The 22975-nt window shown below is 35.8% G+C and overlaps 1 protein-coding gene across 3 annotated transcripts in view; it reads right to left on the reverse strand.

Annotated features, from left to right (window-relative positions):
- The window catches only part of l(3)76BDm (trafficking protein particle complex subunit 8 homolog l(3)76BDm), a 582307-nt gene that overhangs the window by 212042 nt on the left and 347290 nt on the right, over positions 1-22975 (reverse strand). For all 3 annotated transcript variants that reach the window (XM_090380612.1, XM_090380611.1, XM_090380610.1), the window contains 2 exons: positions 13152-13226; positions 10863-11135 (listed from right to left, as the gene is read on the reverse strand). In XM_090380612.1, the coding sequence (XP_090236738.1) occupies positions 10863-11135; positions 13152-13226 (348 nt within the window). The remainder of the gene's footprint in view (positions 1-10862; positions 11136-13151; positions 13227-22975) is intronic.

The following is a 22975-nucleotide window of genomic DNA, read 5'->3' on the forward strand; positions in this document are numbered from 1 at the left end:
GTTCCCCTATTTATACGTGTATGATCGAATTCGTGTAGTGTAAACACGTGTTATACGAGGACTGACTGTACTAAGCTACGAATGTAAATACACTGCTAAAGAATGCATAACATTAGAGAACATTATAGAAACACATCGCTTGTTTTCTTAGTGAGCACGCGACTCTGTTCACAAAAAGGGAGTTACTGTTTATTTCATGTTGTACCTTCTCCATCGAGAAATAAACAAAAACAAACGCAAGGTACAGTGTGGGAATATAGTTTGTTTTTCTACCATAAGAAAATAAAAAGAAACAGATTATTTCAAATGTTGTGTATTATTACAACAGTTGAAATATTTTCTAACATTATGCACTCTGAAGGACAACACCGGCCGCACAGCATTTATTAAGTATGCAGATCAGTTGCTTTTGCACTGCATGTTAACATGCAGATCCCCGTGTTATCTCCCACCATTACGCATTGTTTACATTAATTGTACATACTAATTAATTACATTAATTTCTATTAAATTTTTTTTATATATTACGTAATTATTAACTCTGGATAAAAGGAAAAGTGTATCTGATAGCCTTTGGTAAAAAGAAAAGTGATAATTTTAGATGAAAAAAATTAAAGTCAAAAAGACTTGAAGATGGTGAGAATAAAATACAAATTTCTCGACATCTTGGAATGCCTGGATCAACGGTTTGGTTTTAATTAATTTTAAATAAAGCCAGTGCATATAAGGGAAAAGGTAAGCTTGCTTCATTGTCAGCATGCACACAAACCACAAGAAATAGAAGTATTATGATGATTGAGATGGAACTCTTTTAGCCATTTGGATAGAAGACTGCAATCAAAAAGAATTCCAATCTGCTAAATGACCATAAAAACAAAAGCCTTGAGTATTTTTGTTAAAGGAAAAGTCAACAATAGAAAACTTGGGTAGGGTGGTAATTGAAGAAAATGGTTAAGCAAGTTCTTTAAAAGAAAGTGATTGAAGTGGAAATGGAAGAAAATTTCACTGCCAGTAAAGGCTGGTTTGAACATTTTAAGAAAAGAATAGGACTGCATAATGTTGCATTGACTGGAGAAGGCAGTAAGTGTAGATAAAGATGCAGCCACAAAATATCCCAAAATTTTAAAGAAAATTGTTGATGATGGTGGCTACGCAGATCAACAAATATTTAATGTTGAGGAAACAGGCCTTTTTTGGAAACGAATGCCAAAAAAAAACCTTTCTAGCAAAAAAAGAAAAGGCTCAACCAGGCTATAAAGTTTCCAAAGATAGAATACCACTTTTATTGGGAGGCAATGCAGAAAGCGATTTGAAATTAAAACCCATGGTTATCTATAGAAATGAAACTCCCAGATCTTTCGGTAAAGGTTTTTAATAAAGCAAGCCTACCTGTTGTTTGGCGCTCTAATAGAAAAACTTGGGTCACAAAAGCTTTATTTGAAGAGTGGTTCACTAGCTATTTTTGTCTGTAAGTTAAGGCCTACTGTGAAGAAAATAATCTTGCATTCAAAATTTTATTAATTTTAGACAATGCCCTGGGCCACTCACCAGCACTTTCCGATTTGTGTGAAAACGTGAAAGTTATTTTTTTACCTCCAAATACAACAAGTCTTTTACAGCCTATGGATCAAGGCATAATTGCTACTTTTAAGGCCTATTATTTATGCAGAACATTTGCACAAGCAATTGGAGCAACAACTGGAGTTAGTACAGTTTCTTTAGTTGAATTCTGGAGAAATTACATCAGAAAGCAATAGACAATATTCATGAGTCATGGTCTGAAGTAAAATCCAGCTAGTTAGTTAGTTAGTTATTTTGGTTTTTAGGAGCATTAGCAACTAAGGCCATATTGCTCCGGGATATGCGGTGGTCATTCCCTGACCTTTCCGCACCCTCCATATTTGGTGGTGACGGGCTCGAACCCCGGTCTAATCAAGAAGCGTGTGCTACGCACTGCTGCTCCTTCCCACCTGGCTACGGAGGCGCCGTAAAATCCAGCAATATTAGAGCAGTTTGGAAGCATATTTTGCCACATTGCACAAATGATTTCTGTAGCAAATAGCAAATATTGGAAGACATCTATAGGCTTTGATGAAATCGACAACAGCGATGTTCTCAAACTGCTGGAATCACATTCAGAACAATTAAGGGATTCTCACCTCCTCCTTAATACTGATGAACAATGAGCATATGAAGAGGTGGAAATTTCAGAGGAAGAAAATGTTCAAGAAAAGAAGTTAACATTAAAAGAACTTGAAGGAATATTTTGTGCAGCTGAAAATCTGAACAGCTAATCATGGATGTAGACCCAGATATCAAGCGCAGTATGGAAATTCACAGGAACATTGAAAAAGATATGTATCCATACAAGCAAATTTATGATGAAAGGAAGAAAGAAAAGTCTGTGCAAACCAGGCTTTTGAAATATTTTACAAAGAAATAAAGTGAGTTATATATTGTAATTTTTTAATTTCAATAAATTTTTGATTACTGTACTGCAAATATTTATAACCTTTTCTTTTATACTGCTGTACATTAAATTGCCATAAAAAAAACATATTTTTAAAAATATTGATTGACATATTGTAGGTCTTGAAACGAATTAGGCTATTTTGTATTAATTATTAACTTTGATTAGTGCAATTTTGCATAGTACACCATTATCGTGGAACTAATTAATCGCGCTAATCAAGGGATTCCTGTATACCCATGATACAATAACATATGAAAACTCAGCAGGACTGCAGTTTCTGAGACACTCATACTGGCATGTCTGGTACCAACAACCATGCCACACTCAAAGTTACTTAAATGTGGTATGGGGGTCAGTACCAGACATACCACATTCAAAGTCATTTAAATTTTTCATCTTGCCCATTCTCACACTGAACTCAACTATAACACACAGAATCCCTACATATCTGCCCATCTGCTTTAAATCAAATGACATAAACGTGCGTTTCTATTACTGATAGAGTACTCCATTTCATTTCAACCGTTGTGGTACCACCTGACAGTGGTAGAGAATGAAAAGGACCTGGGGGTAACTGTGCAGGCAGATATGAAGTTTTCTGAGCAGTGCAGACGGTCTGCAAGTGTAGCTCATGGTGTCTTGTCAACGATATACAGTAATTTTTCTAACAGGGATAAGGAGGTGATTATCCCTTGTATAAGGCAATGGTCAGGCCGCACCTTGAGTACTGTATACAGGTCTAGAGGCCTCATTTTAAGAAGGATGTAGAGCTGTTGGAATGAGTACAGAGAAAGGCAACAAAATTAGTGAACAGAACAGAGGGTTGCTCTTACGAAGAAAGACTTAAATTTTGCAAATTAGAGTGTTTGGAGACTAGGCACCTGCGAGGTGATCTGATTGAGGTGTATAAAGCCTTGAATGGTTTGAGCATGCTCAATGTTGATGGGATTCTTTCTCTTGCTCAGAATAATCACCTGAGAAGACATAAATTCAAATTGAGGAAAGACAGTTGTAGAATAGATGTGCGGAAGTTTGCATTTAGCCAGCGGGTGGTTGATTGCTGGAACAGACTTCCATCCTTTGTTATAGAGGTTGGTAGCCTAAAGAAATTTAAGGCTGAGCTGGGCAGGTATTTGGAATGAACGGAGGGGTGAAATGGGAGCATTTTTTTTTTTTTTTTTGGTTGATGCTATATAAGCTTTCTTTCTTGCATCATGTGCCCTTGATAATGCTAATTTCATGAGAAGAGTAAGTACTTAATAAAGTGGCCACTTGGTGTATAGCATCTGGACTGTAACACCAGCTATATTGATGAGACTAAGAGCAGCCTTAAGAAATGACTGTGGAACTGCATTACTGTCATCTGCATGGTGGAATTCAAAGACTCAACCATAGTCATGCATTATTAGCAGGAGACTTCAGATTGCTGCCCATGGTTGGTTGATTGGCTATTTGATGTTTAATGGCACATTGGCAACTAAGGCCATAATGTGCCACACTGAGAGATTGATGCCTATAATATCTGCATTAAAGATCATGCAGGTGACCAGCAATGTAAGTGCTGGCTTCAGGTATAATACATTTGTAATACCAGACCTAATATTAACAGATAGAGGGATTAGAATCAATTCCATCTTTGAAGACTTATTATTGCAGAAGGATTAACAACACTGGATGAGGGTAGGATCCTAAGCATTGTTAACAGTGTTGCTGGCTTGACATATGCATCAAGGAGCAACTTTCTCTTTCTTGGTGATTCCCTTCTCTCTCTCTCTCTCTCTCTCTCTCGGGGTAATTCAGAATTTTTTTGGCTGGTGCAGCATAAGCCTCAGGCATCCTTGCACCATATGGCTAATAATAATAACTACTGCATTTGTTCCATCATGCACTTCTGTTATTTAGAGGCTGCATTAAAAATGCAGTGATTAAAGATGATATACATTCATAAAACTACTGTACTGTACACATCTTGTCTATTTTTATTTGTATTAGGCATGTTCACATAAATATATACACCTATGCATCTATTATATTCACCATGTTCATCTATTAGCATGTAATGACTTGACTCCCAGTGGACAAATGTACATGAAATTTTATATTCTTTTAGAAAGATTTGTCAAACCATCCTATTTCATAACAACTGGACTAACATAAATCCAGCAATTATTATTAATTTTTTTTTATAGAGTTTGTATGGAAAAAAAGAAATTGAAATTTATATGTTAAACATGGAATATTGTTAGCTCCAGACAGTCCATGCACACTTTGCATGTATTGATATGTAATATTCATGAACATAGTGTCACTTGTGTAAGTGGGGGGGGGGGGGGGGGGAAGAGACTTATAAAAGTTTAATCAGAGAACAAATAATTAAATACAGTTAGTCCCTGACTCAGGCCAAGTTATGTAACTATGGACTTATGCGAATTTTTTTGGTAAAATCGTAGATACTTTCTGTATAATTTTTAATAATAAGCTTTTATTTTCATTCCCATACAAACTATGTTGGATAATAACCTGCAGTGTAACTAGAATCTAAATAAATAACTAGAGTTAACATTTCATTTTCTGCTTTAAAATGAAGAAATATTCAACATTTGCTTGAGAAAGGTTCATTTCCCCGACAACATTCAAGCCATGTGGAATGTGTCCCATCAGCTATTTCTTCAGAGAATTACACTCTAGCCCTTTGTATCTACATTCTTTCCTTCTTTTCTTTCTGGATTGTAGAGTCGGTTCAGTTTTGTTTGAGAGTGAAGAGGGAGCTTTTGTATCCATTTTGTATGTAATATTTGTTACACACGTTATTGTGGTGAAGTTGAAATTCACATTGTCCTACCAATTTCAACGATTTCATGTCAAACTATTATCGTGTAGTGCGTGCTTCATTCACATGTTGTAAGGTGTGACAGCATCTCTTGTAACTTAACCCTGTGAAGTTCTTTACAGAAAATTTCATTTTGGCCATTATCATAGTGCTGCCTAAGAGAATAACTGACAGCGGTACTACTAAATCTACCAAGAAAAGGAAAGCGATCGATTTGGATCAGAAAATTAAATAATAAGGATGTATGAAAATGGTCAAACATTAACCAGTATCGCAGGGAATTTAGATTTGTCAGTGTCAACAGTGAACACAATAATAAAGGACAAAGACAGAATATGTGAAGTGGTGAAGGGATCAGCACCAATGAAGTCAACTATAATAACAAAGGCTAGAACAGGACTAATAAGCAAGACAGAAAAAGCCGACCGGGCTAGCCGAGTGGGTAAAGTACCTGCCCGGCAACCCAAAGGTCGCGGGTTCGATTCCCGCCTCGGGCTTGGATCAAAGTACTGCAAAAACCTTGGGAGGTGCAATATGGCCACAGAAGCCGATGCGCCAACAACTACCAAATAAAAAAAAAAAAAAAAAAAAAAAGACAGAAAAGTTACTTATTGTGTGGATGGAAGACCAGTTCCAAAAACACATCTCCTTAAGCCTCCACCTCATCAAAGCAAAGGCTCGTGCCATTTTTGAGGAGCTTAAGAAGAAGAGCAATGATACTGAATCCACCTTTCTAGTGAGTCATGGTTGGTTTGATAGGTTCTGTAAGAGAACCGGATATCATAATGTTGCCATAAGTGGTGAAGCTGCAAGGTGCAGATGGTGAGGCTGCTGAAAAATTGAAGGACAAATTGGATGAGATTATAAGAAGTGGTGGTTATTTGCCACAACAAATATTTAATTTGGACAAGACTAGCCTTTCTTGGAAGAAAATGCCTAGCAGGACTTATATTTCTATTGAAGAAAAGTCAATGTCTGGGTTTAAAGCTGAGAACAAATCAGGGATAACATAGCAAGTTATAAACTCAAACCTTTAGTGGTTTATCATTCAGAAAACCTGTGGGCTTTTAAGGGCATTGACAAGAAATCATTTCCAGTAAACTTCAGGGCTAACTCAAAGGCCTGTGTGACAATCACCATGCTCGAAGAATGGTTTCTAAATGTGTTTGTCTCTGAAATTGAAAAATATTGCTTACAAATGTCTAGTACCTTTTAAGATATTAATGCTCCTTGATAACGCTCCTAGTCAACCTTAATATCTAGATGATCTGCATGACAACATCAAGGTGGTATATTTCCCTCCAAATGGCTTTGATTTCAACCAATGGATTAGGAAGTTATCCGGGCATTCAAAATTTATTACAAACGGACATTTTCTGAAGTTGTAAATGCAACAGAGCAAGGGAAGATGGATCTGTGGTAATTTTGGAAGACATTTAACATCTTTGATGGAATACACATTTCAAGAGCTGGAATGATGTGACAACAACTTGTATGAGAAAACATTCCAAGCTTAACAAATGAAGGCTTCAACAAAGATGAGTCGATGTCTCCTGCTATCAGAGAAATTGTAAACTTAGCCCAGGAGTTTCAGCTGGTCCTGGAGGACCAAGATGTAGATGAGCTTGTGAATGAACAAGGTGTAGATTTAACAACAGAAGACCTAGCCCAGTTGAACACACAAAGGGATGAGGAGCAAAGGAGAGTCGAATCCGTTGAGGAATTGGAGCAACCCAAGATGCAGTTCAAATTAAAGAAAATGGCAGAAGCATTTCATAAAATTCAGGAAGATCTCTTATGTTTGATGGAATAGACGAAAACATCGAATGTTTTTTCTTGAAAATAGAAAGAAAATTTCAAGATTGCTTATTGGCTTATCACGAAATTTATGGAGAGAGAAAGAAAGAAAAAAAAAAAAAAAAGCATATGAAACAGAACAGTTCATATCAGTACTATCTCCCTAACCTCCACTCAGCCTACAACAGCCTGTGATTAATGTGCCTTATTAATGATTCAGGTTCGTTTTAAGTTACCTTCAGTTCATCACCTGAAGTGTATAGACTTTGATTCATTGTGTGGTTTAGACCAATTTTCTTAAATATGTACACTTTGGTTTTGATTCCCTTAGTAGCCCTTATAAAGCCTACATGGCATACAAAATACATATCAGTTTTTATATTACAATAGCATCGTTTTAAGTTCCTTTTACGTTTTAAGTTACCTTCAGTTCATCACTTTTACATTTTCTTTTCTTATGTGCCACTCCAGCTACTTCACTGCTGTCCCCAGATAAAGTTTTTAATTGTTATGGTATATAACTATTTTTCTTCATTCTTCTGGGGATATTATGTGATTTTTGTAATTTTGGCATATATCAGGTATATAGGAGCAATATTTTATTAGTCATTCCTGAGTTATGTAAAAATTGACTTATATAAGAAGTCCTGGAACATACTGCTTACACTGAAATGGATTTAATGAACAGGGACATAAATAAAACTACAGTTAGAGTGAAAATAAGAAAAATAAAAAAATAAGAAAGAATTCATCTGAAAATGTACTTTAACAGCAAAACTTCAATTGTTTGTAATGTAAAAAAAAATTGCAAAAAAAAAAAAAAAAAAAGTTTCTAATGAGCAAAAGAAAGCTTCAAGAGCAAAAATGAAAGGGATGATGTATTTGCGTGGTGAGAATCATCAAAATCACTCTGTTGCAACTGGAATCCAAACACAGTGTAGTGGCTACAAGGGCCTGGGATTCTGAGTTCATTTTTGAATTTAATTTTTTACTTAAATCCCTGATTTGTTTAACCCATTAGCAAGTATGTCAAAAAAATATAAAACTTAAAATTTAAAAATCTATTAAAGATGCATCAATGTAAATTTTAGCCTTTTTCCAGTATTAATTTTTATCTGAAGTGCACAATTTAATATTTTTGACCATGTTTAATCACTTTTTCTGCACACTTCAGACACACATTTAGCCTTTTCTGTTCCAGAAATTGTTGATTATATTATAATTTCATGCACCTATGAAAAACTGTGTAGAGCTTATATAACTTGATGATACATTCATAATCAAACCCGGGACTCAAGAGCTCCTGTCAGTTCAAATGGCATCATGTATATATATGTTTTTTTTTTTTAAATTAAGGCTTAGATTGTTGTGATGCACAACAAATTGTGGGTATTGTCTATGCAGGTATCATAAATTTTGACCTTGTACTACTGGTCAAAATTTGTAAATGTAAAGTCCACAAATGAGAAATTCACACACAACAAAGTTAAAGAAATGTTATCAGCAAAACTTCATATGGATAGTTTGAATTACAGTAACTGAAAATCATGATTATAAGCAACAGATGAGAGAGAGAGAGAGAGAGAGAGGGAGGGAGGGAGGGAGAGACAGATATCATGGAGTTTGATTAATATTTGACTGCCCATCATTTTATAACTGTTACTTGAGTCATATCATGAAAAATGCTGATGTGGAAAGCCATAGTAGTTTTCCATGGATATAAATAACTAACAATTTCCTCTGAAATTTCAGAAGAGTACTATAACAATTACAATGAGCAACAGATTTAACTGTCATTTTTCATTAATTCCTTAGGTCTCATTATAAGTGAGTTCAACTTAATTAAATTAAATGAGTAACTAACTAGCAGGGTTCTCTTCTTGTTTTGGCAGCTGCATAATTATATGTCATACTACTACCATAGAAAGAATAGTATTTGTCTTCTGTAATGATACAGCAACTCACTCTTTTGGGAATATCTGGATTTTCCTAATGCAGATTGGAGAAACTTTATAAAAGATTTTTTACTTGAGCTTAATTATGTCTAATACAGGCAAAATGTTTTCTCAGGGAGTTAGTGTTTTTCCTCCCATTTAAAATTATTGTGAATAGATAGAATAGATGTATTTATAGATATCTTTTCTAGTGATATATATACAGACTTGTATTATACCATGTACTGGGATTCATAAAAGTGGAATTAAAAAACTCCAAAACTAAATTTTCAATTAAACAAATATATTTACTGATAATAAGACCAAAATTCTCAAAATAATTATGCTGTCTGTTTACACACTTTTTCTCATCAGTTATACAACTCCAAAAGAAGCTTATTCAAAGTCCTTTTCTGAAAGTTCCTAATATTGCTTTTGTTGTAGCTGTGTTAATCCAGTTTCACCAAGAAACTGTAATTCTTTGAATGAGTTTTTCAGTTTAGGAAAAAAATAAAATCCCATGATGCAAGGTGAGGTGAATAAGAACAATATCATAAGGCAGTTACAAAGGATTAAGGTATCCAGAAATTACTATTGTGCAAATGTTTCAGTAGCCCAGTGGTGTCAGCAGTTACCTATATAGTACCTAAACAGTTGCCTATATAGTACCTTGACTAGAATTTCTTGAGCTGTCGGCCTCAACTGCCTAGTAATTATTTGCAACACTCTGGCTAAAAGAAAACCTCATACAATCCAGTCTATAGTTCTTATTCCCCCATAATTTGAATTTATGGGGAAAGAAGGCACCCTTTTAATGATTTCACCAAGCATGTTGCCTATCTTTGGACTTTTACAAGAAGTTCAATGTCTTTTTTTTTGGTAAAATCTCATAGACACAGTAATACCAGATGGTGAGAATGCACTTGTATTAGCTTAGCATACCAATGTTCATTGGTATGCTAAGCTAATACAAGTGCATTCTCACCAATGTACATTGGTATGCTAAGCTAAATAAAAACAATTGACCAATTCTGAAGTCACTCATAATTATAAAGTCAAAGCATGTAACAGTTATCATTATTTCCTGAAAACAGATTTCTATTTTTTGAGGTTAGCATAATAATGAAATCAGTACTGTGTTGTTGATTTGCCATGTAATAACTACTCTGAATTTGGCTTTGCTTTAGCAACATCCCCTATGTAGGAATGAACTGGTCCGTGTGAAGACTCAGAGTTAGGAATGGCCAATGTAAGATTGTATTTCACACGTGTGATTAGTTTTTGAGTGAGGAAGAATGGGTCAGGGTAGAGATTTTTCAGACTTTAAACTTGGAATAATTGTGGAGGGAAGGTATGCAGGTGTTAGTATGTCGACAACAGTCAAAATGATCAAATTCTCCCATTCTGTGGTGTCACAAGTCTACCATGACTGTCTCAACAGTGGAAGAACAACCAGCCACAGATTATATATGGGACAGCTGTGTTCTGTTGACACTTGGATAACTAAGACCATCCACCTAACAATGTGCAGAAATTAGGACAAGTGCGACACATAATTAGTACTATCACGGGATACCCTTCAACACCATGTGGAGTCCATACTCCATACAAATAAATGTGCAGGGTGTATTATGGGAAAAAGTTGTCCCACAAGGTATTAGACAGATGTTGCGAATGCAAAGCCAACTCAGTGTATATGTATTACAAACATGAAACAAACAATATAGTAAATTATTAAAAATATATACTTTGCAAGAACTGCCAATAAAACAGATTAGGTGAGAAGCACAAATGACTCTATAAATAATTTATGATCTGCAATAAACACCTGAAGTTTTGGCATTGGATCCACAATAACAGGACTTAATCTGCAATCAGGAGCATATGCTTTGTCAATCTGTAAACTAGTAATTCGTGGACCTTTCAAGTCTATAATTTGTTTTCCTTGTACAGATAAAACAGCACCATTTTTCTGAGTAAAATTTTCTAAATCAGTATCTGAACTATTATGATGACTTGAATTTGCCTGTGTATGTAAGCAGAATGACACTCCTGTAATATTGAGGTTGCCCGTTTTAAGAGGTCTTAGAGGTAAGTGAATCTGGAAAAGAAAAAAACAGGTGTAATTAACAAGAATACTTAGTTTTCATGTTAGTTAATTAATTACAAAAACATTATATTTTATAATATAAGATGGCATACACTTGCACTCAACAGCCAAAACATTATGACAGCCTAATCTAATTGTGTGTTAGATTGCCTTTCATCATTATAACTGCTTAGACCAGGCATGGGACATTTTTCTGAACAACTGGACAGAAGAATGTCCCAGAGTTTGGCAGAGGAGCGAGGCACTGCCATTGACTAGCAAATGTTGCATTCCACCACATCTCACAAATATTTGATGGGATTGATGTCAGTTGAATTTGGTGGTCAGAGGAGAACACAAAATGCTTGGATGTGATCCTTGAACCATTCCTGCACAATTTAGGTTTTGTGACATGAGGCAACAAGACATTGCTGATAGTCTAGTGCCATCTGGATATACTGTCACCATGTATGGCAAAATTATGTCCAAAAAAATGGCAAGGTAGAATCTAGTGGAAAGGGTGTGTTCAATGGGGATGAGAGAACCCAGTGATGTCTATGAAAACAAACCAGGATACCACCACCACCACCAAGCTTTGTTTGTTTGTTTGTTTGTAGGCTTTACGGTGCAAGAGGCAGCAAAGGCCATAATGCACCTAACTATGGTGATGTTAAATACATAGTTCTGTCTGTATAGATATTATTCAAGTTTATACTGCATTGTACAGTTTTATCTGTTTGAGGAAATCAAAAATTTTGGTCATATGTGGCGTGTCTGCATTGGTCAGAAATGCTGAAAGAAGTGTTCGTCGTGGAAAATGAGGTAAACATAGCTTGTCGCTCAGTATTGTATTTGGGGCAGTCAATAAGTAGATGTTGGACAGTGAGCTGAGCGTTGTACTTTGTGCACTGCAGGGTATCAGTGGCCGCAAACAGATAAAGATGGGTTAAATACATAGTTCTGTAATACGACATACGGCTAATACGACTTCTTCATGTTGGTTCTCTCATATGCTAGAGCTCCAAGGTTTTAGATCTTTTTTTATACCAAGTAGCTTATTGTTGCCTTATTGTTATTCTGCCAGATGTGTTGCCATTGTTCAAGACATCGCTTCCTTATAATGTACTTGTAGTCAGATGCAAGTGTAGTAAATGATTGGTCTATAGGATCAGTAGCAGTTTTGGCAGCTAAGCCGGCCAGTTAGTTTCCAGATATTCCTGAGTGACCAGGGATCCAACAAAAGAGAACGTGTTGCTTCTTCTGGTTTTACTTAGTCAGAGTATTCCAGATCTGTATGAGTAAGGGGGTTATCATGATTTTTATTTGGCTGTATAGCTTGAATGGCACTAATGGAAGTCAGTATAAATAACACTGTGCACTATGGCTGTTGAGAGTATGCAATTTAAGGCTATGTGGATGCCTGCTACATCTTAGAGCATTGAGAGAGGGGAAAGAGAGAGAATGAACATAACCTAAACAAACAAGTCAGTGGTGGATCCCAACTAGAAATGTGCAATATCTCGAAAACAATTCACTTAAGGACCCATGTTTACTAGGCTTTTTTTGCATATTGTAGTCTGTACAGTTCACTGTTAAATTATTGACTATCACTTTTGAAACACTCTGAATAACAGGTACTGAAATATATTTTCAGTTTCAGAGAAAAGATTTCTCAAAGAGTATGCTTATGTTTTGAATTTCAGAATGCTAACAATTTAATGAATTGTTTGGTATTAGTAGCAACTTGATTTAAATACATTAATGATGACAACTTCATACTGCTTAATAACCTCAATCTTACACTAATTAATTAAAGGAATTAATAGTAACCAATTATTAGCATCTTAATAGAATTTGTACCAAGATCCCATTTCCTTATAGTATTTCAAATATTTTCATCCATTCATTTATCATCTTTAACTTTCGTGGTACAGCCAATTGTGCAACAGTGTAGTAAAATCTTAATTTCAGTAACAGAATTAGGGAACCCCAAAAGAAACAATTATATATATATAAATACTGGCTCACTTTTTTTATCTGCAGAGGTTCAACAATTATTTCTGGAAAAATCTTTGTTTGGACTACAGTATCTGCAAGGGTTAACTGCAAAGGAAATTAGGCATAAAATATATATAATGATTAAAATGTGCAATTCTAAAAAATTAGCATTTAACATTAACAAATACAGTGAAAATCTCAGCACTTCAAAAAGAGTAAAATCTGTGAATCATTTGGAAATTAATATACCCCTATCTTTTATTTTTTAAGAAACCATTATGTCATAAAATCTCTATTAAAGTACTTAACAGATATTTTACTTAATACTTAACAGAAATAATTTAATCTAGTATCCCTTAAACCAGAGGTGGGCAACTTTTTTCGTTAGCGGGCCGAATGAAATTTTCATATCATGATGCGGGCTGGAATAGATTCAACGATTTAACAAAAAAAATCAGAACCTAAAAAATGTTATATTACTTGAATTACCAAATTATTAATGTATTTTAAAAAAATAAATACAATATTTAAATAGGAGTCAATTATAGATAAGTGCAGATAAGAACTACAATTTGGAATAAACATTTTTATTGTTATGATAACAAAGTAAATGCAAAAACTTTAATGTGAGGGATTACATTTGGAATGTTCCTGATTTATGATTTCATCAAAATTGGGATTCAATTCACTAGTGGCTATTCGCAGAACTGCTCCTAAATTTTCATCCATTATTCTTGATCTAATTTTGCTCTTTGTATTTTTCATTAAAGAAAATGTAATTTCGCATAGGTATGTCGATCCAAAGAATGCCAAATATTTCTTTGCATTATTCAGAATATATTTATACATTTCTGGATTTAACGAGGCATAAAAGTCCGTTATTGTTTTTTCAGCAAATTGATTCTTTAATATTAAATTTGATTGTAAATTAATCAGTTCCAACTGGATACAAGGTGGTGATCATTGACATTAAAATTAAATGGTAGGCTTACTAAAGATAGATCTTTAGAAATTTTTTGAAAATCATCAAATCTTCTTGTAAATTCATTAAATAAGTCACTTATTATAGCCTCATATTTCTTAAAATCAGCACATTTCAAGTTTTTTTCTCTTTTTTTGTAAGATTGGAAAGTGAGTTAACTGTTTATTTTGGAATTATTGTGAAAATAACTTGAGTTTTCTCGTAAATGATGTGGCATTTGTATACATATCAAAAATAAATAGTCCTTTCCCTTGTAATAATAAATTTAATTCATTTTGATGCGAAAACATATCAACGGAGAAAAAGTCGTTCAGCCATTGTTCATCTTTTAATTCACAAAATTCATTCAGCTTGTCCTTAGCATTTAAGAAGTTTACAATTTCATCCAACAAATCATGAAATCGTTTTAACACTTTTGCAAGACTAAGCCATCTTATGTCCGTATGGTAAGGAATATCAGTAAAATCACATTCAATTTCTTTCAAAAATGTTATGAATTGCCAGTGGTTTAAAGCTCTTCCACGAATAAAATTAACTACTTTCATTACAACTGATATAACATGCTTCAGTTTTAGAACTCTTTTGCAAACGGTTTCTTGATGAATTATGCAATGTAAGAAAATTATTTCTTTTCCTGGAATACGCTTTATTTCGTCGCTTATTCTTTTTAATAATCCAATGTTTTTCCCTGTCAAACTAGGACACCCATCGGTTGTGATGTTGACAATTTTGTCCCACTTTATATTATGTTTTTGAAAAGCTTCTTGAAGATTTATAAAAAAAAATCTTCGCCGGTCATTGTGTCTTTCATAGGATGTGCAGAAAGTAATTCCTCCGTAATTTCAAATCTATGATTTATACCTCGAATAAAGATTAAAAGTTGACTTGTATCGGCAATGTCACATGACTCAACTAAAGCCAGTGCACGGTAAGTACAATCTTCTAATTTTAATTTATCACATAAATTACTTGAAATATTATCAATTCATCTCACAAGAGTTCTTTGTGACAGAAATTTTTTCAAACGTCAGTTTTTTATCAGGGCATAATAATTCAGCAATATCTATCAAACATTCCTTCACAAATGCCCCATCAGAAAATGATTTACATTGTTTTGCAACCTTATGTGCAACAATATAACTAGCTTTTGTCAGAGCTCTATCTGTATTTGACAAAATTTTCAAAGTATTTTGTTGCTTACACAAACGACATTTTAAATTTTCTGCTTCAATTTTCATTTGTTCCGGTGAAAATAGCTTATATTTTATACAAAATGTTTTGTTGAAAAATGCCTTTTTAGATTATATTCTTTAAAAATGGAAATAGTTTTGTTACAAACCAAACAAACAGCTTTATCATTTATATTTGCAATTAAATATTTGAATGTCCAATTATCATTGAAAATGTGGCATTCAGCATCAGTTTTTCTTTTTTTTAATTGGCTCATTTTATGGGCTATAAATTATATTAATTTAAAAATTGTAATAATTAGAAAAGGCATAAACTGACTTAAAATATCTTGCACCAATATTATTTTTTTCAATAAGAAGTCAAACCCAAAGGAATTTCGTTCGATCGATGCTACAATAATAATTAGGAAATAATACTCTTTGACACTGCGAAGAATCACCTGGTTAACTGCGCACTGCTTTACTGCTGTACACTGCAGTGGCCGCGATTCCCGATTGAACCAAATTAAACCGAACGTTTACGGTTTACGGCAAGTGTAGTCAGGTATGGATTTTCTATATTTATGCATTTATGGAGGGGGCCGGATTCAACATCGTTGCGGGCCAGATGTGGCCCGCGGGTTATGTTACCTTATCTCATCAGAGCTCAATACACATCTATGACAATGAATAACAACAAGAAAATTTACAAACTTATCGAGTGATTACTACATGAACACTAAACACCTGTGACCAAAATCAAGACTGATTTCTTGAAGAGATTTATATGAAATTTGCAGAATTCTAAGTTAAAAAGAAAATGAAAAAAAAAAAAAAAAATATATATATATATATAATAAAAAATACATTTAAGAATAATAAGCGGTCAAGTTGTGATTACTATGTTTATTGTGACTTCTTGTTTGGAAATTAAGTAAAATTTTGATCAACTCCATACAGTTGATAATCTCATTATTCATAAATTCAGATATGTTCAGTGAGGAGTTTGCAGAGAACATATTACTATTGTACCATATGAAATATTGGAGGTGCAGTTTTTGCACAACCAACTCCAATACTATCTGTCCACATAACAGGTAGTCACATCCATCACCCAGTTGAATGCACTACCACACCCTCCATATAGCAATTAGTCATCTAATCCTCCCACATTTTATTATATCTTAAAGCAGGAGTGTAGGGGTGACTGGTCAGTTAGTTATTTAGTGATTAATACTGTGCACTGGCAGCATTAGCATTAGTAGAGGCATGTGATGCAAGAAAGCAAGCTTATGCAGCATCAGCCAAAAAAAACAAAAAAAACAAAAAAAAAAAAACACTTCCATCTCACCCCTCCATTCGTTCGAAATACCTGTCCAGCTGAGCCTTAAATTTATTTTAGGCTATCAATTTCCACAACAAGGGATGGAAGTCTGTTCCACCAACCAACTACCCACTGGCTAAAGGCAAATTTCCACACATCTATCCTACAACTATCTTTCCTCAATCTGAATTTATGCCCTCTCAGGTGATTCTTCTGAGCAAGAGGAAGAATCCCATTGGCATTGGGCATGTTCAAACCATTCAAGGCTTTATACACCTCTATCAGATCACCTCGCTGGTGCCTTGTCTCCAGATACTGTAATGTGCAAAACTTAAGCCTTTCTTCGTAAGAGCACCCCTTTGTTCCATTCACTAATCTTGTTGTCCTTCTCTGTACTTGTTCCAGCAGCTCTACATCCTTCTTGAAATGAGGCCTCCAGACCTGTATTCAGTATTCAAGGTGTGGCCTGACCATTGCCTTATACAAGGGAATAATCACCTCCTTATCCCTGCTAGAAAAATTCCTGTATATCATTGACAAGACACCATGAGCTACTCTTGCAGCCCGTCTGCACTGCTCAGAGAACTTCATATCTGCCTGCACAATTACCCCTAGGTCCTTTTCATTCTCTACAACTGTCAGTGCAGTACCACAGAGTTGATATGTTGCTCTGGGGTTGCTGTTTCCCATATGTAGTACTTTACATTTGTCAATATTAAACTTTATTTGCCACCTCTCAGCCCATCTGCTCAAAATTTCCAGATCCTGTTGCAGCAGTATAGCATCAGTAGTGTCCTTAACAACCCTGCCAACTTTTGTATCATTTGCAAACTTGGACATTAAGCTTGATATACCATCATCAATATCATTTATAAATACAGAAAACAATAATGGACCCAACACTGAACCCCGAGGGACTCCACTAATAACATTAGTGGTGAGACATAATATACCAAAGTCAAAATAAAAACATCAGTAAATACTAATTGGCAACCTATAAACAGGTTATCGCATCAAAAGGAATAAATATATATCAAAATATATATATAAAAGGGCTAATTCAAATGTGTACATAAATTTAAAAAATGGTAAAAAGTTAAATATATCAGACTAAAATCTGGGTGAGTATAAACAGTTCAGCTAAATTATAATAAGCAGCAAAATGCTAACAATGTACATTTGTAAAATTCAAACAAATGATTAAAATAGTTTCATAATTCTTGAACATAGGTGAGCCACCTGTTAACCTAAAAATTAACTAACTGTCCTCTTTTGAATGGAATCTAGAAGCCTAAGCGAGATTTTAGGGGCACCGCCCCAGATGTGGGAAAATATTCCATGGTAGGGCGGATTTGCAATTTGTACAGACTGAACAGCTGTTTGGAAGATAAGTAACGCCAAAAGCAAAAGAGAAAACCAAGTTTATTAGATGCAGAGGAAGCAATATTTGTAAAGTGCTTGTGCCAAGAGAGATTACAAGTCAGAGTAATCCCCAAAAGAGATATATTATTTTGCCTAGAAATCGGAGTGTTACCAAAGATAAGCATAGGAGCAGAAGAATCCTTTTTGCGAGATATAAGACAAGACTGAGTTTTAGAAAGATTGAAATCAACTTAGTTGTCTTTGCTCCATGGGAGAATTACTTGGAGATTGGCATTTAAGGAATTGGTAGCAGATATTTGAGAAGTTGAAGCTAAATGAGCAGGGCAAAGTTTTTCAAAATGTAAAGTGGAATGCAATGTGCTACCATCGGCAAAAATATGGATAGGATTTCCAGTCAATGGAAGAAGGTCATTAATATACAAGAGGAAAACAGTGGGGGAAAGAACTGAACCTTGGGGTCACCATCATTAGTGGAGAAGTTCGAAGACAGAGAGCCATCTATCGTCACCCTAAGTGAGCCATAAGAGAGAGAACTGGATAACCAATTACAAAAAACAGTTAGCAAACCATAAGATGGTTGTTGTTGTTTGTTTGTTATTTGGTTTTTAGCAGCATTAGCAACTAAGTGCTATATTGCTCCGGGATATGCGGTGGTCATTCCCTCACCTTTCCGCATCCTCCGTATTTGGTGGTGATGGGCTCGAACTCCGATCTAATCAAGAAGCATGTGCTACGCACTGCTGCTCCTTCCTACCTGGCCATGGTGGCGCCTGCCATAAGATGGAAGCTTGTTTAGAACACGATCGAAAGCCTTTGAGATGTCAAGAGCAACTTCTTGTGTTTCACCAAACTTTTCAATTGAATGTGTCCATATATGGGTAACACAAGCCAGATTATCACCAGTGGATCGAACTGACAGAATCCATACTGGCGATCATTGATCAGACGGAAGGTTTCTAGGTAGTTTAAGAGTTGACAGTTAATTGATTTCTCGATTACTTTAGAAAGAATAGAACTAATTGCAATAGGACGATAATTGGATGGGAGAGATTTGTCACCCTTTTTAGGAACTGGCTGGATATGAGCAAATTTCCAAGCAGAAGGAAAAATACCTTTGGAATAAGAAAGTGAAAAAAAGGCAGCGAAGACAGGAGTAAGTTCAGCAGCACAGGTTTTGAGAACAAACGGAGAAATACATCAGGACCTGGAGCTTTCTTAGCATCAAGATTCATCAAAATCCTTTAGACATCTTTTTGATGGAAAACCACAGGAGGCATTGAATGGAGTGTGCTGGGAATGGTGGGAGGTGCTTTACCAATATCATTAAAACATGAGTTTAAGAAAAATCGGATGCTAGCAGGTCTGCTTTATCCTTCGCTGAAGTGACAACAGAACCATCTGGTTTTGACCGAGGTGGGAGCAGAGATGGGCAAAAGTTGTGGCCAATAGCTTTGGCAAGAGACCAGAATGCTCGGCTACCATTAGGGCAAGAAGCAAGTTTTCTACTCTTAGCCTGTTCAAAATCTAGTTTGGATTACCGCTTTACAATTGTTGCAAGCTTTGGTGTAGGCAGAAAACGAAACTGAAGAATTGGAAATAAGCCAATTACAATATGCAACGTTCGTCTCTTGAACAGCCTTAGCACATTTACTGGAAAACAAAGGTTTAGATAAAGGACGAGATTTTAAAGTGAAGTTTGGAATAAAGGATTCCATTCCTACAAGAATAATTTCACTGACATGATCTGAACAAAAATTGACGTAGGAATGTTTTGAAACAGTAATCTGACCAAGGAAAAGAAGAAAAGAAATCAAGCAGGTCATCCCATTTTGCATTCTTGTAATGCCTAACAACACAAGGTTGGGAATAGGTATAAAATAAAGGCTCTATTGAAGAAGAGACAATCAACAAGTTGTGATCTGAAGTGCCTAAAGGACCTTTCACTTCGACCGTGTGCTCAGAAGGGTTGTTTGTGAGAAAAAGATCATGCGTGTTGGCTGTATGGTTGGGATTGCCCAGTATTCTTGTAGGTAAATGAACAACCTATGCAAAGTCATTAGAAATTGCAAAAGCTTCAGCATCTCGACCAGCTGGGTCAGTGTGACTATAAAACGGAAGCCAGCTGGAGTTGTGAACATTAAAATCACTAAGGAAAATTAACTCACTGTTAGGAAAGTTGCACTGGAGAAAGTCAAGTTGCAAAGAGAGAAAGTCAAAAAGCTCCAAGTGATTAGTGGAGTTGGGAGAACAGTAGAGACAATGGATGAATTTAACACAATGTGTTAAAGAGATTTTAAGGCAAAGAAGATCGAAAAGAGGAGATTCCAAAATTCCAAGTCTCTGACAGGGAATATCAGACATAAGCACAAGTAGCACCTTTGAGGTTAAAGGAATCATACAGCGAATAATTTGGGCAACTGAAATGAGCACTAGTTGAATCAACTGATAACTGAGATTCTGTCAGAAAAAGTACATGGGGTTTGGCAGACTGCAAAGGGACCATCTTCTTTATAACTGCCCAATTTATAACGATCTTCAAGGAATACTGTACACCAGGCTACAACACATACCTCAAGGACAGGAGCACCTGCTAATTTCTGAAGAACAATATTATAAATCTTTAACGGAACGGAGTACGCACAGAATCTCTTTTCTAGGTGCAGGACTCTACAACCAACTCAAGCCAGGGATAGAAACCTGTAAAGGACTTACTCAAACTTGAAGTAAAAAATTTGTGTACTTGACTGTTTTACCAGCATCGACTTGCTAACCCTGGAACATCCAAAGTAGGATTACCTGCTAACTTTTCATATGGTTTGGTAGGCTCCAGTGGTCTTGACCACTCCACCACAAAATATAAGTCACACTCAGCACTCTCGCTGAGTGGTTTTTCTACCCTTCTGGAGTTATCCCCTCCCCTTTTCTCCTGGTGGGGCATATGCTCCACTGTCAATTTACGGAATGCCCTTACCTACATCTCCTTACTCTTACTTTCATCCCCCATCTTCTTCCGTACACCCTGTACTGCCGCACTCTACCTTATTTTTTATTTATTTTTATTATTTATTTACTTATTTTTTTATTATTTTTTTTATTTTATTATTTTTTTTATTTATTTATTTTTTTTTATTTTTTTATTATTATTTTTATTATCATCGTTTTTTTTTGTTATTATTATTTTTTTATTATTTTATTTATTATTATTTTTTTTATTTTATTTTTTTTAATTTATTTTTTTATTTTATTATTTTTTTAATTTTTTTTTTATTATTATTATTATATATATTTTTTAATTGGTCTCCGTTCAGGAAGCTCAGGCGGCCCTGACGGAGACCTGCCAGAGAATAATAGGCAGCCTGGCTACCTCCTAGTGGTGTGTGCGGGCAACGTGGGGTTCCACCAGGGACCCTGCGGCCAAATGCCAGGACACACAACAGAACCCAACACAAAACTACACACTCAACACACTACACTTTTTCTGGCATTTACAGTGTTCAGTATTTCTTCACAGTGTACATATGGCTCAGATGTGGGAAACCACAGGTGGCGCCCGACCCTAACACTATGCACACTATGCACTGCAAAGGGAAATCGTTCAGATTACAATTGAGACCACGTATATCTGTGCAATGAACTAGTTAATGTTTGGGAGGATTAGATCTTTTCGCAGATAAGCTTACTCTATTAGTTTGACAATTCATGGTGTATTCAATAGTAAGGAAAACTGGGGGGGGGAAATGCTGTACAAAGTAATGAAATTTTTGGATATTGCATACACATAGTAAGAATATATCCAGATCCTTGACATAACTTGGCCTTGACAATGCCCCCCCACATACACACTACTCGGACTCCCTCCATGTCACTAGCTGGCAGAGTAGAGGTAGCAAGAATATACACTAGCTGATCTGGAAGCCTCCTAAAGGGTTACCAACAGATTTGGTCTGGTGTAATAACTAACGGCTGCCTGCAAATTCCGTTTCAGAGCTGTACCCTCGAAATGTAAGAAAGATTGAATTTCGCCATAATGTTCATCATAACCTCAAATGTCATCCATCATACTGCATGATGGAAGAGATAGGGAAGGGTTGACTGGAACTTATCTCTGGAGACTAAACATGGGTTCCACCACTTCAAGCCTCCAATAAAAAAAGTGGTGGTATTGCGCCAGTTGATACGAGTCATCTACCACCTAGTATTGCCTGGTAAAACAGAGGAGTGACATTCCTCCATGTGGTGTGGGTGCCACACCTCGACCACTGCTTACATTGGTTCATACCTGGGTGGTTACCCAGTGTGCTTGTGCATGGAAGTTATACCCAGGATTACGAACAGTCCCACCATCGTGAAGGTGCAAGCAGAGGATTTGGCTGTTAGACCTCAGGTTCTTAGTCTGAGCAAGAGGAAGAATCCCATCAGCATTCAGCTTGCTCAACCCATTCAAGGCCTTATACACCTCAATCAGATCACCATGCAGGTGCCTACTTTCTAGGCACTGCAATTTGCTGAACTTAAGCCTTTCTTGGTAAGAGCACCCCTTTGTTCCCCTCATCAATCTTGTTGCCCTTCTTTGTACATGTTCTAGCAACTCTACATCATTCCTAAAATGAGGCTTCCAGATGGAAGTTTGTTCCAGCATTTAACCACCCGCTGGCTAAAGGCAAATTTCCGCACACCTGTTCTATAACTGTCTTTCCTTAATTTGAATTTATGACCCCTCAGGTTTGTAATCTGAGCAAGTGGAAGAATCCCATCAGAATTCAGCGTGCTCAACCCATTCGAGGCCTTATAACACCTCAATCAGATCACCTCACAGGTGCCTACTCTCTCCAGGAGCTGCAATTTGCAGAACTTAAGCCTCTCCTGGTAAGAGGACCCCTCCGTTCCCCTCACCAATCTAGTTGTCCTTCTCTGTACATGCTCAAGCAAATCTACATTCTTCCTAAAATGAGGCCTCCAGACCTATACACAGTACTCTAGGTGTGGCCGACCATTA

This window comes from Mastigoproctus giganteus, chromosome 9 (genome assembly GCF_048544385.1).
Source record: "Mastigoproctus giganteus isolate SK-2022 chromosome 9, ASM4854438v1, whole genome shotgun sequence".
NCBI lineage: Eukaryota > Metazoa > Arthropoda > Arachnida > Uropygi > Thelyphonidae > Mastigoproctus > Mastigoproctus giganteus.